The 16,071-nt window shown below is 37.4% G+C and overlaps 1 protein-coding gene across 3 annotated transcripts in view; it reads right to left on the bottom strand.

The window, feature by feature from the left end:
• Positions 1-16,071, bottom strand: part of srgap1a (SLIT-ROBO Rho GTPase activating protein 1a) — a 126,113-nt gene that overhangs the window by 6,788 nt on the left and 103,254 nt on the right. For all 3 annotated transcript variants that reach the window (XM_022679592.2, XM_022679590.2, XM_022679591.2), the window contains exons 17-20: positions 15,189-15,413; positions 12,362-12,441; positions 4,416-4,596; positions 1,900-2,034 (exon numbers count right to left, since the gene is read on the bottom strand). In XM_022679592.2, the coding sequence (XP_022535313.2) occupies positions 1,900-2,034; positions 4,416-4,596; positions 12,362-12,441; positions 15,189-15,413 (621 nt within the window). The remainder of the gene's footprint in view (positions 1-1,899; positions 2,035-4,415; positions 4,597-12,361; positions 12,442-15,188; positions 15,414-16,071) is intronic.

Raw genomic sequence — 16,071 nt, 5'->3', positions numbered from 1 at the left:
AACTGTATGGATGGTTGTATGTTTTAGCTTGAAACATATCCTACATACATTCTATAAATGTAAGCACTTAAAATTATTTCTGTAATAGTTACAGCTAATAGATTATAAATACTGCATTACAAACCTTTTCTAAAGCATATAGTGCAATATGAATGGCACTCTGTGCTATCACAAAATTATCTTTGGTTAATTGAGTCAATTAGGGAAAAGCTGCCTTCCCATCATTATTGTTTAATCTGACCCTCAGTGTGTGTCATCCTAATTCAGAGATAATGAAAACTCCTCATGCTTTCATAATCATTCTGACAGTTCAGGAGGTGAAAACAATGATTACTTTCACAGTGAAGATGATTAACATGTCTGTTTGCTATAATATACTAATTAAAGGTTGGGAGTTAGTTTACACAGTTTTAAGCTACGCAATGGCACACTACTTTACTGTAGTGCACAACTAAATTAGACTATGTGCACTGTTCATGATACCTGACATAAAATTCTATAGATTAATAAAAATAAGAATAAATGTACATAGAATAAATAATGTTTTGTTAATCTAACTGGTTCTTGTTATTAGACGTAATAAAAGTGTATGCAGGTTTGTGTAAAGTGTAACGCACTGTTGTGACCAGCAGAGTGTGCTCTACACTGCACTAAAACACTCCTGCACCACTGTGAAACACTGCTTTTGTAAAGGTAGTGAAACTAGCATTGAATCTTTTGGTCACGTTATGAAAACAAGTTCACAGAAGGAATGAATACATGCTTGACTGATATTAAACTACTGCTACTTCACTAATTAAACCAAATGACCTTAAATTAAGCTGTATTGCCTGTGAAATCATGCAGCTGAAACAGTATGACAAACACAGCAGATGTAAGTCTGTAACTGTACTGTTGCATTTACTGACTTTATTAAGTGACTGTATATTAACCTCAAAGAGCACCAAGAGCACCTCAAACAATCATTTACTGCACTTTACAATTTTATAACTGTATTTTATCTGTTTTCTGCACCCTGCTTAATTAAGACTGGACTTTAGGTCTGTCACAGGAACTATTTTTACTGGATGATATATATTGTTTAAGAAAATTCTAAATATTCTAAATTCTAAAAATGTCCTAAATATAAATTGTAAATACAATTTGAAAGGTGCTTTTCCTGCTGTTCCTATTCATAAATTGTTTATATTATATTCCAGATGGCTGTTATGTCACAGATTAAGGTCATGTCGGTGTATTGTATCAAATGTCAATAACGTAATTAATGCGACAGGCCTACTGGAAGTACTTTCTATCCTGAAGGAAAAATGTTCTTAACTGAATTCATGGAAGGAGGAGAAAATCTAAATAAAGACAAATGCCATGAATGATTTAGGAGGGAGGAGATGTTGCGTTGCTGCAAGTCTCAAAAGAGAGAGATGGAGTGAGAGAGAGAGAGAGAGAGAGAGAGAGAGAGAGAGAGACTGCAAAATGTGGCATAGAAGGTTACAAATAGATATTATCCCATCCCATTTTATTTTTGTGTAATTAGAAATGAATCTAGCTGTATGTGCAAGCTCAGCAATGAGCACAATACAATAATTGAATTAGTTCATTAATATTAATAAATAAATTATAAACAAATTATATAGCATGGGTTGTATCATACATATTGCAATGTTTAAATAGCATGTCCAATTTTGTACTATGTGATCTACCTAAATTGTTTATTAAATTGTATTTGACTACAGTGTACCATTCTGAATTACATAACACTGCACTGATATTAGTGCAGTGTTTTAGGGTACTTTTTTGAGATAACAATATTCTTGGATTAGTTAAAAGTAATAACTTCTTTAAACTGAACAGGTATGCATATTACACTAGTGGAGAAACAGTAATGCAATGTGGATATCTTACCTGCTGATATAAGCATCTGGTAATCTATCTGTAGGAGAACCCAAATCTCTGCTGGAGCACTTTTCATCTCCTCCATGCCCACTGCTGGCCTCACTGTCAGCCTTCTGACTCAGAGTATCTGAGAAGGTATCATCCCTGAAACACAAATCACAAGACTGTTTAGTCATCATTGTGGGTTTGAGGTCTGACCACATCTGCATGACTCAAGTGCACTTTAGTATCAGACGAGGCCCTGATGTGTTTTGATAGACAGCAGAATTCGCAAAGCATTTAAAAAATGAATAAATAAAAGATAATAATAATCACACTACCACCACCATGCTTCACATTTGGTATGTAGTTCTTTTTTGGAAATTGTTTATAATAGGGCCAAAAATGTCTGCCAAAATGTAGTTTTATTTTCAATTTAAAAAAATGTAAATGCATAAAATGATGATTTTATATATGAATTATTGGTGTAAAATTTGCTTGTTGACAATTTATGCATAACCCTGAGAAGAGCATTTCTATTTTCTTTGGTTAGAAGAAGTGCTAGATGACTTCATGTCAGTAAGATCAAATTTTAATCCTGATTCAGCAGTTGTATCTGCTGTGTTGGCATATTTGTAGAGCACTATTTTAGTAATGTTATCAAGAGACATGCATCTTCATTCAGTATCAGAGCACTCCTGGCTCTGAGCGTTCAGAGGATATCCTGTATGTGTGGGAGCCATCTCACAGACTTCCTCTGCCTCTAAATGTAGCACATTACAGGACACGGCGCCTGACATCATCTGCCTCCTGCCCACCCCGGGCTGGCCCGTAAATTCTCTCACCCTCACCTCCATTATCTAAGAGCACACGCATCAGCAGTGAGCCCCAGCATTAATTATTGATACACACACATCAAAATGATGGGATGTCTTTTCTCTGGATCTGGCATCTCTGGGCCTTGTGCCTGGGTCCATTAGATTCGCCCTCCCAGCAGCAGATCTGATCTGTTGATTATGCAGCAGTGTGTCGTCATAGCCACGGGATTTGTTTAAGGAAGAGTTCAGAGTGGAGTAAAGCTGCAGTGATGGACTGAAATAGCAGCTCCTCTGCTGCCAAGATGAGCAAACCAGAGGAAAACAGCCAACAGCAGACAAAGCTCTTAGAGGGTTACTGATGGGGTAACCTCACTTGCCAAAATCCTGCTTCTCCTTGAAACCCTTAGATGCTTGTATTTAAGTTTACACTTCATCACCTCATCATGGGCCCTAAAATAGAACCATGCAGAACTCCACAACATACCTATGCTAACCCTTTAACATTAACAAGACAATATGTTGTTGAAGAAGTACTGAACTTAACCCTCCTGTTATGCTCATTTGGCAAGAAGGGCAATGGTGTTCTCAGGTCAATTTGATACGGTGCATGTTTAATTATCCAATAATTATCCAAAATAATGAGTATTTAAAAAAAAAATCCAAACAAGCAGTGTGAGTAGTTTATTACATTGCTAATTATTATATCAATATTTAGTGCAATGGTGTTCCTTACCTCCAACAGGTAGGTAATGGTTCAATCAGGATAAAAAAATAAAAATAAATTAAAAAGACTTTCAAACTTTTTTTTTTTATGTTTCACTACTTTTAAACGACTAACATATTAGACATAACTTTACATACCATTAAAACTTAACATTGAAGTTTGTTTTAGTTTATTGTTTATTAGTTTATGTTGATTACACTAATAAAGGCAAGCAGAAGAAGTTTCATACTAAAAAACATAATTTTAACATTTTTTTTCTAGATCTTTAACTTTTAAACGGGTCAATTTGACCCGTAACATAACAGGAGGGTTAACTCAACCTTATTGTCCCATCTCTACCAATCAGCAGAGGTATTTTAGGCAACAAAATAAATCACAGTGCCTTTAAATGTGCTGTTGCCTTTAAATCAATCATCACATTAATTATTTTTAATGGATTTTAAAGACTAGCATATTGGTTTTAGAGGTTTTAATGAATGAAACTATGCGAATTGACATACCATATACTTAATTATTACATTTCTGTTGTTAGGTGGAAGATTTACAAGATAATTCACAGTAGTTTTCGCATTAAAACTAATAACTGAACAACAAACCCAGGGTATTAGGGGTTAAACTGAGAAACTCTGAATGCAACAGGGAGCTTTGCAAAAAGCTTTGATCTAATGAAACGCCAAGTCTGCAAGTTTGAATGATTCTTGGAGCACAGAGGAAAGGAATTTCAGATGCTGGAACATTTTAAATATGAAATTCCAGTGTCAGCCAGTATAAGCCAGTTAGCAAGAAGCATGTGTTTGATTAGTGGATTCTATGATTGTCAAAAATGCAGTAAGCTCTAGAAGAGAATTAAAAAACAGATAATACTGGTCAATACAATATATGCCCAATTCTGGTGCTCAATATTATAAGAGAATCAAGCGTTCAGGTTTAGTACAGCACCTTCCAATCTTAGATTTAGAGCCTCTGCCTCTGAAGGCAATGTGGATGCTGAATATGATACTCACATGTCCTGCACAACAATGTACTGATGAGGCACCAAGCCATCGAGGCCATTGTGCCTGCCCTCCCACCAGTCTTCTGAAGCCCGCTGGTACAGAAGCAGAGATGCCCCCTTCTTGAAGGACAGCTCACGGGTTGAGCGTCCCACATAGTCAAACTTGGCGATGGCTTCAATTGGCTCGCCCTCTGTAACATAAAAAGAAGAGGTAAGAACTTGTTACTGCAGTCCTTATTAGATAGATAATAAACAAAAAAGATTAATTTGTTGCAAATTATCTGTAAAGAACTTGACATTTATTACATGATTTCTAAACAAATTCCTTGCAGAGAAGTACATGAAAGTACACAAAAGAAAACAAAAACATTGTACCATCATTAGCATTACACACAAAGCAAAAATGACATATGTTCACTGGTAATTCTGAATAGTGAATCAAATAATATATATGTATTGTAGATACTGCACCCACTGGATCCAATTACCACCACTGCAAAGAAACCCAACAAAGCACACAGACTCATTTTATATGATTTATGAAACATTAATTTCTGCTTATATATGGGAAAAACTATATATATATATATATATATATATATATATATATATATATATATATATATATATATATATATATATATATATATATATATATATATATATGCTAACAATTCAGTAGTTTAACAAACCCTATAAATAAAGCCCAGCCCTGATAGTATCAACTAAAAGTAAATCCAATTATCATCATGGGTTTAATCTTTAGTGATGCCACAGCCATCCACAGCTGGGAGTCCCAAAGTGCATAAATCACATTGCTTTTTGGATTGATCACATGACTTTGCCTTCCCTCTCATTCAACACATTCAATGAACAATGGTAGCCAGTGTGGGTTTCTGTTAGCTGATGTACAGTATCAGAATCTACAGTCAATGTTCTCCTCCAAGCGTGTTTATCTGTCTAATTATGTTTCATTAGCAGCAGTTTAAAAAATCTGAGGATACATAGCTTGTAATAGTTTGTAAAAGTCACTGCCACTGCCTCTTTTTAAACTGCTGCTAATGCAGCATTGCCAAATAGCATCACAGTGCTCTTGGAGGAATGCACAGTGACTCAGTGGTTCTGATACATCAGCACACAGATACCTTGTGCTGCAGAAATCCCCCCTTTGGAGTGATGTGGGGAGAGAGCATCATCTACCCACCCAGAGAGAGCAAGGCCAATTGTGCCCTCTCAGGGCTCCGTTAGCCGATGGCAAGCTACATGACCAGGATTTGAACCGGTGATCTCCTGATCATAGTGGCAGCGCTTAGCCTGCTGGACCATTCAGAGACAGACAACCCTGGCATTTGTTGCATTGTGTAAAAGGGGGCAAAAAAACCTATAGTAGGTTAAAAGTCCCTATAGTTGACCATCCAAATAATAAATGAATTAAATTAAACCTTTCCATAACCCAAGGACACTTTACAATCAACACTCTACAATGAACCAATTAACCAAGGTAGAATAACCAACAAACATAATCTTCATATTTCTTAAACTGTGGGAGGAAACTTCTGTGGGCATGGAGGGGAACATAGCATAAAAATAAAAAATAGCATAATTTAATAAAAAAGGAGCATAAAAGCATGTGGCCCGAAAGATCTGTCACATAGATTAGTAACTTAGACTGCAGATCCTGCAGAGAATCAATCAGCTTGCTTGCATGAGTGCATCCACTGATTTCAGTGGTGGTGACAAACCACACATAATCCCTGAAGGGGCAACAGGGAGAACCATCCAGGCACTGGTGAGGATATTTATAGAAGCCACGTGGAAGAAATCCGTACAGTTCACAGCACTCCACAGAGCGCCAGTGCAGCCTCTTATACAGTGTGTGGAATGCTGAATGTATATTAAACAGGAACCAGTTTTTAAATAAAGTTGTGAACTCAGTGAAGCTACTGAATTCAATAACTGGCCTGAGTTTGTGCCTTTGCTGCGGTGACCCTCTTTATGTAAGCACTCATTAGAGTGACAGAGGGCTCCGATGCATGTAAAGTAGCAGCAGTCCTGGCAGGACTGGCTGTTCCCATCCTGAGCTGTCACATTTGCATCGTGTCCTGGCTGCGATCTGGAGCCCTACGAGACTGTGCTCCAACCCAATACATCACGCATCTTTAGAGGAGCGAGAAGTGAGGTGGTGGAATATTAAAACCATTTGTTGCTCTCAAAACCTCGCTGTATATTTACTGATGGATTGATTTCTTCTGAGCTTAAAAAAGCCATGAAGTTATGGAACAAAAATAGAAACCAGGTTTCAGAAAAGCAACCATGAAACTGTGTGGATAAAAGAAAAAAAAAACCTGGCACGTTCTTTATAGGTGTAGAGCAGTGAAGCAACACAGCCAATGAGGGCTGGGCAAGTGAAAAGCAGGGCTAAAAATAGCTGCTGCTCCTTTATCTCCCAAACCCCATTAAGTCAGACAGGGGGTCCCTTGGTACTGACTTCACTGCTGCTACCTAAACACCACTCACACCCTCGCAACCACATTCACACCATGGCAGAAGAAACCATAAAAATGCAAAACCCTTAAATACTTACCAATATAAATCTATACTATATGTAAATGACAAAAGTATTGGGACACCAGCCTATTCATTGCTTCTTCACTTATTCTAGTAAATAAAGTTGCACCCATTGCTTAGATACAGATAAGTGCACACAGATAGCTTATTCGGTCCCTGTCAAGAAGTACTGCCAATAGAATAAAACTTTCTTGTTGGAGCAAATGAAAAACAAACCTATTTGGGCCATCCCTAATTCTAAGCAAACTCTAGGCCCAAATAAGTATAAAGCACTGAATCTAACTGAGCTGGAAGCAGTGGAACTGTGTTCTCAGGAATTATGGATCTCCATCCAGGGCATTTAGGATAAGAGACCACTTCAGTTTCTCTGATTTTGCTATTTGTAGATATAATTTGCGTAAATATGCGTTTGTGTAAAATGAACATTGTTGTTTTATTCTATAAACTACGGACAGCATTTCTCCTAATTTCCAAATAAAAATAGTCATTCAGTGCATTTATTTGCAGAAAATTAGAAATGGCTGAAATAATAAACATTTGCAGAGCTTTCAGACCTCAAATAATGCAAAGAAAACAAGTTCATATTCATGCAGTTTTAAGAGTATAGAAATCAATATTTGGTGGAATAACCCTGGTTTTTAATCATAGTTTCATGCATTTTGGCATGTTCTCCTGCACCAGTCTTACACACTGCTTTTGGATAACTTTACGCCACCACTGGGTCAAATTTAAGCAGTTCAGCTTGGTTTGATGGCTTGTGATCATCTATCTTCCTAATTGTTATATTCCTGAGGATTTAATTTTGGTATATATTAGCAAACATAGAATACATCTGTCTTTCTCTGTGTGGTCTGTCTCTCAGTCCTCACACAGAACCTCTGTGGGACATGACGTGAAGAAATTTGCCCTGTCTCAGTTAATTTGCCCTGTCTGAGGTCAGACACTGTTAATAAAGGTGACAGTGGGGGTTCGTTATACATGTGTGTTCCTGTCTCTGTCTCCTGTCTGTTGTCTTTAGCTGGACGTCTGTGTGATGGACACACTCCACTCAGCAGACTGCTGTTAGTGCTGTGTTGCATGGAACTGAATACACATTGCCAGAGGCAGCCCTGCAGGTGGAGGACTAACATAGCGGTCAATGAGAGTTTACACACAGCGAGCACAACTCTCAACTCGCTCTTTATTTTTAAAATACATGCTTGGCAACCTTGGTCTAGAATTGTGCAATCTGCTTGACCTCGTCTGGGTTTGTGTGTCAAGGCGTTGCGAGTGCTGTTGATTATAATATAGAGATAAAAGGCTATAAAAAACACCCATTATTAGGAGAAAATTGGGGAAATAATACTGTAATAAAATAATTACTTTAGTATTGCATTGCTACAATTTCTTTTGTTGAATTATACATTTAAATCATAAACAGGTACCATAATGATAAATCCAACCAATTGTTAATTATATAACAATGATTCAGAATTCAACACATGAAAACCAAGCTAATTCCCATAGAATAATTATTTACAACTGAGTGAAAGGTATGATTTAATCAGTTTTAAAAACTCACACCACAGTGAACTCTGCTCTGCTGCACCCTCCACTGCCTCCAGTCTACCACAGATGGCCATATGGGCTTGCTGGTGACCTCGAGGAGAACTAATGACTCGTGCTATGTGGTATTATGATTTTTCCAGTTCACACGCACACCAGCTTTAAACAGGCCATGTATCGTGTGCTGCTACTGTAAATCAATGCTGAAATCTGTTGAACTCTGACTCAGGCATATTACTAGCAGACAGAGCATGAATATATTGACGAAAGAGAAGAAAACAGGTATAGCTGAATGCTGTGTCTATATTGACAGTTATACTAGAGGAATAGGATGGATGGATGGATGGATGGATGGATGGATGGATGGATGGATGGATGGATGGATGGATGGACACTATTAATCACATTAAAGAACAATAAAATAGAACAAATAACTCTACCGTAGTAATATATTCATAAATAATAAAAAATATTTATGTAGAAATATATGAATAATCTTAACAGAATAAAGTATAATAAATCAATAAATTCTATCTATGGTAATGCACAGTGAATAAATATATAAAAAAGTGTAATATCCATCGGGTGCTCAGTTTGTTGGTGCTCAAGTGTTCATGTTTAAATGTCCAGTTCTAATGTTAATGCTAAGGCTCTGCACAGTGGAGAGGTGATGTACAGTGTGATCGCTGTTGGTACAAATCTCCTGTACAGTTCCCCTAAGCTAAGAATTCATAATCCAATGACTTCTGGATGCTCAGCAACTTGTGATTCTTAAAATCTTGAAGATAAGTCAAACTTTGAAAATAAAAATTTTGGATAAGGAAAGAAAATTTGGACTTTGGGCTTCACAACAGATACCCAACACTCCTCCATGTCTTTCTTTTCCATGTGCATTTCCATTTCTCCTTCTCACCCATGACTTTCCACTCAGACGCCAAGACCCCCTTCCCTTCCCTCCTATCAAAGTGTGTTTTGCTCTCTAACAGCCCTCTGTGTTCATTCCATTTCACCCATATGAGCAAATGGCTCTGACTGCACTGCAGGGGTCTGCATCGCTTGAAATGGATTTTAACCCTGTTCTCCTACTGAAATACACAGCGAATGACTAGACCTTCCCCAGACACACAGCATGCAGAGACACACGGGACAATGCACATACAGACCAACCAGCCCATTCTGATCCAGGGCTGATGAGAGCAGTCAGACAGTGATGCAGAGAAACTGGAGCAGCAGTTTCAGGACCTGAGGTGCTGGTTTGAAGCCAACCTTAAATTGTCGATGTGGTCATGAAGTATAAAGTAGAACATTTTATAAAAAAAAAAAAAAAAAAAAATCAGACACTCTCTTGTGGGAGAAGATTAGCAGTCAGTAATACCAGTAATCTGACCCATGTGTCTTTTGTACAACAGCAGACAAAATACATCATTAGCAGTATTTGTGCGTAACTTTGAGAGAACCTATGGGAGTTTTCCTGTTGAAGTGAAGCAGTCAGTGGGGTTTAACTAGCTATCCCACAGAGCGTGTGTGCCGGGAAGATCCCCCTCCTTCACCCAACACCCCATCAGGCCAGAAATATTTGGAGCAAAACCATGGCAGCTGAGATTTCAGACTTGTGGAGCTTACAGATGAATGAAGCTTGTAAGCGATAGCCTACATCTGTGCTAGCTGATGGAAAACCTGATATACACGTAGCAAATCAAGAGTCTGTGTGGGTTCTGATGATGGTTAGATGAATAAATATGCAAGTATGATTCATTGGGACTGAATGGATGAGCAAATAAACATGATTCATGAGGTCTGTACGAGCAGCGAGATGAGAACAGGGCAGACTAATCTTCTAAGCGTAGAAATGCTGCCTAAGGGGCTGATGATGACTGATGGCTGTGAATGAAGGGCTTGCATTATGATGGTGTCCACAGTGATTTGGGGGGTAAATAAGGGTTAGGTTTTGTTTCAGAGGGCATGGAAATAAAACTTTTTTTTTTGTCACAGTTTATAGAATAACTAATTGGACAATTATTAGTGTGGGGCTTTGGAAATGAACTTTGGTGTCTGATGGGTAAAGTTCAGTATAGCATTTATAATCTGTTATTTCCTCACCAATGGGAATTAATGTTTTTTTTTTTTACTTTTTTGTGTTGTTTCGCGATCAGCAACAGTGTTGTGGGTTTGATACCTGGGTTTGGCCTGGGTTAGCCCTTACTGTGTGTGTGTGTGTATGAGTGCACTCTAGTGTGTATGTGTGTGTAAACTGTGGGGATTAAATTTCCCCACTGTTGAACAAATAAGGGATTAATTATTATTAATTATATAACAAATAACCATATATAACTTAATTATAATATTTTTTTTACAGATATTTTATTATTTATTAAATTATTTTATTAAAAGTGCACACTTGAGGTTTTAAATGTAAAAAACTAAAAAAATCTCTAAAAATGATTGACATATGGTTATTTGTTGGAAGGGCCAAATTATTACACAGTGTGTAAATAGATTATGATATGTTACACCTCGGGGGATTGCTTAGGAAAGCCCACACATGTATACATTGTAAGATGTTATCTTGTAAGTAGAGGTTGAAAACTGGCCAGTGTGCTCATGGCAAGGCAACAAATTATCAAAGTTTAAGGGGGGGGGGTTGGTAGTATATGCCAGATGAATGCAATATTCAATTTCCAAAACTGTTCCTCAATCCACAGTAAAAAGTATACTGAGAATGTGTCATAGAGGGCATTACCACCCACAGTGGACACGCAGCACAGTCAGTAATGATGGTAAGCACTGTTCGTGCAAAGAGACAAGTGGCTCTGGCAAAAATCACGTTTTAAGCCTATGTTCATGTGTTTAAGGTGGAGAGAATTTCAAAAACACTTGAAGACAGGGCAAAAAATGTTTTCAAAAACATCCAGATTGGTGTAAATGGGGCCTAAATCTATACCATACACTCCATACTTTGTGCATGATAGTCTTTATATCTTTTCACTCACTGCTCAGTCTCAGGCTACAATACAATATTTAACTATCACTGGCTCCATTTAGAAAGGTTTTTTGGCTTTCTTGAAATCATTATAAATTATGGTTGAAACATCAACCTTTGAACAACCAAACTAGGATCACACATGATCAGCCTTAACAAGCAAGATGACTTCCTGCTGTTCCCGCAAACGAGGGAAAAATAAGCAAAGTTCAGCTCTACCATGAAAGACAGGAAACACGACTGTTTTCAGTAGGATTGTGTGCAGCTTATTGCTCTGACTGCCTTTTCCTGCCGGTGCGTTTGACGAGATACACTGAGGTTAGACACAGATGTTCACCCCCACTGGGACCCTCAGCTTGTTTCTACACTTACCCCATCTCTCCAGAAAAAAATTGGTTTTCTCACAACACACTAGCTGGTACCTTGTTTTGTTTTTGCAACTAATAAAGCTCTTTTTAAGATTTTCTATTTTGTCTAACTCAAAGTTACAGCTGTGCAGAAAACTAGTGGATAAATTGTAAATGTTTTGAAAAATATTGATGTTGATTTCTAAAATCTGAATTAAAGCCAATGCATTAAAATAGTAAGAAAGAAAAATACAAATAAACAAAACAATTAAACACAATATAAACTTGACTTGACTGTGGAATTTTTATGCCTGTACTTTCTGCACAGGTGGCATCTATCACAGTATCACACTGGAATTTACTGAACTCCTGAGAGCAAGCCTTTCTTTCACTTTTGTTTGTAGCATGGACTAGTCTAAAATATAAGTTAAATGCAATGATCTGCCAAATTATTTCAGCTTCCAGCTTTAAACATGTGAGGATAGAGAGCTTAATAAAATATTAAAACACACTTACCATCTTCACTGGTGTGTGTCTCTGCTCCTCCATCATGGTCCACCTCTTCCAGCACTCCATGCTCACTGTAGGGGCTCTCACTGCAGAGGAGACAGAAGCATGGGGTAAGAGATAGTCAAAAACTGGGAGTAAGAAAATACTGTTACATTAAAGTATTATGATGGAGTTCGATTATGCCTGGATATTGAACCTTGTCATCAATAACAGTACTGTAACTGCTGAACCACAACTGTCTCACATACTGATACATATTGTATCACCAAATTATTGCCAATATGATCACCATGATAGAGCTGTATCATCATCTTTTGTTTGCTATGTCCTAGTACTAGATCTAATACAAGGTCTCCACTGAGTAACATTACAGTTCTCTCAGTGTGTGTGTGTGTGCTACTTAAAGGAGGTGGTGATTAGTATTCTGGAGGCTGCTGTCAGGGTGATTGGGATGCTGTCAGAGATGCAGTGTGGGCACACACACTGGCACTAATGCCCTTCACATCCAAACAGATTACCACTGACACACAGCTAAGCCACTTCCACCTCAGCACCACCAGCCACACACCACGACATCACAGCGAGGTCACAACTCTATTTTTTTGTGATTTATGTTTAGAGTGTGTGTGTGTGCATTTAAAGAGTCAGAAACAATCAGAAAAATGAGGCTTAAGATTAGTTTTAGCTTTAAGTTACAGTTAAGGTCTAGTAAGGGTTGGGGAAATAGGATTAGGGTTAATGTATGGACTTAAAGTTATTGTAAATTAAGGTTATAGTTAAAGTTATAGCAAGGTTAAAACTTGGATTGGGGGGTTTAGATTATGTTTAGGGTTAATATTAAATTATGTTTAGTTATACCAGGCTATGGATAAGGTCATGAGATGTGAGTTTAGGATTACTGTTGAAAGGGTCAAATTTAGGTTTAGGGCTAAAATTAGATAGATTTAATTTAAGTTTAGGGGTTAAGATTAAGTTTAGGACTAATGTTAAGGTTTAGGATGATTTTATAATTAAACTAATTTTGTAAGATTTAAGGAAAGATTAAGAGTGGGTTTGGTTAAGTTTATGGTTAGTATAGCTATGGTTAGAACTAAGATACAGTTTAAGCTTAAGGTTAGGAGTTTAGGTTTAGGATTAGTTATGGTTAGTAAGGTTTAAGGATTAAACTGAACTACAGACAGTAACACAAATGTGTGTGAACAGCTCAAGGACAGAGACACACATGCGCAGGTGATTTGCTTCAGCTGGAAGATGAAGCTCTATGGAAAGCAGAGGTGGACTGTTTTCTTTAAGATGACAGAATGATACGTTTCCCACTCGCACACAGCTGTAGGAGCTGGCGGAGGAATTTATTCTTTTCCTCTGCTCCTCCTGAAGCAGCACACTGAGGAATTATCATTCCTTTGTTGGCGAGCTTTCCTTACCTTAATGACTGTAATTTTCCTGATCGCTTCAGCCTGTCTCACCTCGTTCAGCCAGACATTTAAAGCACTCACAACAAAAGCGTCCTGTCCCATCAGAAACTCTTCCTACAGACACCTCATCATTTCATCTAATTACCCACACTGACTGCAGAGCCAGTGCAGGCCCTGCTGGGCCTCATTCCACACCGCGCACACACACACACACACCTGGTCTTCAGAGCCTAGCCCTAATGAAAACCTTTAGCTCAGAACCACAAGTGTCAATTTCACACATAACTAGGCTGGTCATCATTTTTTTTCTGGGTAATATATTATAAACAAAATTACTGGCTTTTAAGACTATTTTGTACCGCTGATATAAAGTAGAAAAATAATACAATTACATCATTTAATTAATTATCAACCCCTTTAGACCTGAAATATGTTTCAGTTGCGGGAAAATATAGAATATAAGCATATAAGAATGTCTGTCTGTGATGCAAACAAAAGAAGACTCTAATATTCTGAAATAAAATCTATATAAAAATGTAATCCAATAAACTAAAAAATTAGTTTATTAGTTATCTGTTATTTTGCCTCATTGGCTCTAGTGCTGCCATGCACTTATGTCTTAAATGATGTATTTTTTTAAATGCAGTGAGTAGGGCTAAGCTACAGTTTTATTGGCTCGAAACCTTTTTATTGGTTGGTTCATGGTCTATTCTGATGGACAGCAAGTCTTAATTCGTGTTATGGGCTACAAAATATAAAAAAAAGAAAACCCATGGGTCTGAAAGGGTTAAGCATATTCATACTTTGAGTTAACTTTACATTTAAAGTTCTCAGTGCCTCGTTTTGAATGTCAGGGCTCTTAGAATTCTACCAATGAAGTGTGACACAACTTTGAGCTTGCTAATAGTGGGAAAATAGTGATTTATTTGCATCAGCAACTCTATGCCCCTATCACTAGCATTGTAAAACTGTTGGAAGCATTGGCTAAAAGTGCTGTATTTTGGAATGCTGGGGGTAAATGGAGGTGGTCTATTTAAGAAAGGTGTATACTTGTTATCTTGTTTCACTACAACCAAAGTCCGTTTCACACCAGATTTCACCTTCAATGGGCTTCACTCTCCAAGTAAACCTATGAGCAGTATTGCGGTCATGTCAATATACTGCATGAGAGTTTGATGACCTTAATATCATGACAGGACTACACAAAACCCTAATAAACACACACTTTAAAATGCACTGAATCAGAATTCAGACATAAGAACATTTTTTTCCCAAAACCTTTTTAGCACTAAAGCACTGACCCAAGCTTTGCCTTATGGCTACACTGCGCTCTAATATCCTCTTTCTTGTCCAGACAGAACTCTGCTAACACATCAGCTTCTACCCCACCCAGTATTTTCTCCTCTCCTGCCTCTTACCAGTAGTCTCCTCCAGCCATGCATTTCTCATACACAGGGCCGTCCAGCTCCTTGGCATCAGGGAAGATGGTCTCATGGTGGATGATGATGGTCTTGATGACCTCGTTGACGTGAGCCTGGCACGACACCTGGTCCTGGATGTCTGGAGTGGGCATGAGGGTGGGACCAAAACAGATGGCCAAGTTGTAGGGGTCCATCATATTCTCGTCACTGTACTGGGACAGGCTGCAAGCACACAGCAAGAGACGGGTACAGTTATACACGCTTACTACAGCAATGGAGAAATGCTGCTGCATGAGTCATCAGATGATTATAATACTAAAATAAAAAAAAAAAATAATAACAATAATAATAATAATAATAATAATAATAATAATGCTATGATTTAGACATGTTAAACAGTGCTGTAAAAAAAACTTACAATGCTTTTTAGTCACAGTGAGCAATAAAGTATGTGAATTCTTCAAAATTATCTGAACTAATTATTAATTAAATATAGACTGATCATTTTCTAAGCTACAATTTTACACAATCACCATCTGACCAACTGAATAGCTCAACTAAATATATATTTTTTTGTTTGTCAGTTTATTGAGCACAACATTAACAACAATGCAATCTAGAAAAATAAAAGTGAACTCTTGAATTTATTAATAGGGGCTGGCGATATGGACCTAAAATAATGTCACAATATTGTGTTAATGGTATTTTCATGATAACGATAGTCCTGGTACTATTTCAATCAAATATGATATGGCACAATATATATATACATACATCCAGGATTAAAGTAAAATGAATGATACTGGACAGATATAATCTGTCTCTAGTAGATATTTAATGGGAAATGAGAAGAGTTTGAATTTTTCTTTTGCTTAAAACA

This window comes from Astyanax mexicanus, chromosome 9, assembly GCF_023375975.1.
Source record: "Astyanax mexicanus isolate ESR-SI-001 chromosome 9, AstMex3_surface, whole genome shotgun sequence".
Classification (NCBI taxonomy): Eukaryota; Metazoa; Chordata; class Actinopteri; order Characiformes; family Acestrorhamphidae; genus Astyanax; species Astyanax mexicanus.
The sequence above is the reverse complement of the archived record's forward strand: the minus strand, read 5'-3'. Positions and strand labels throughout refer to the sequence as shown.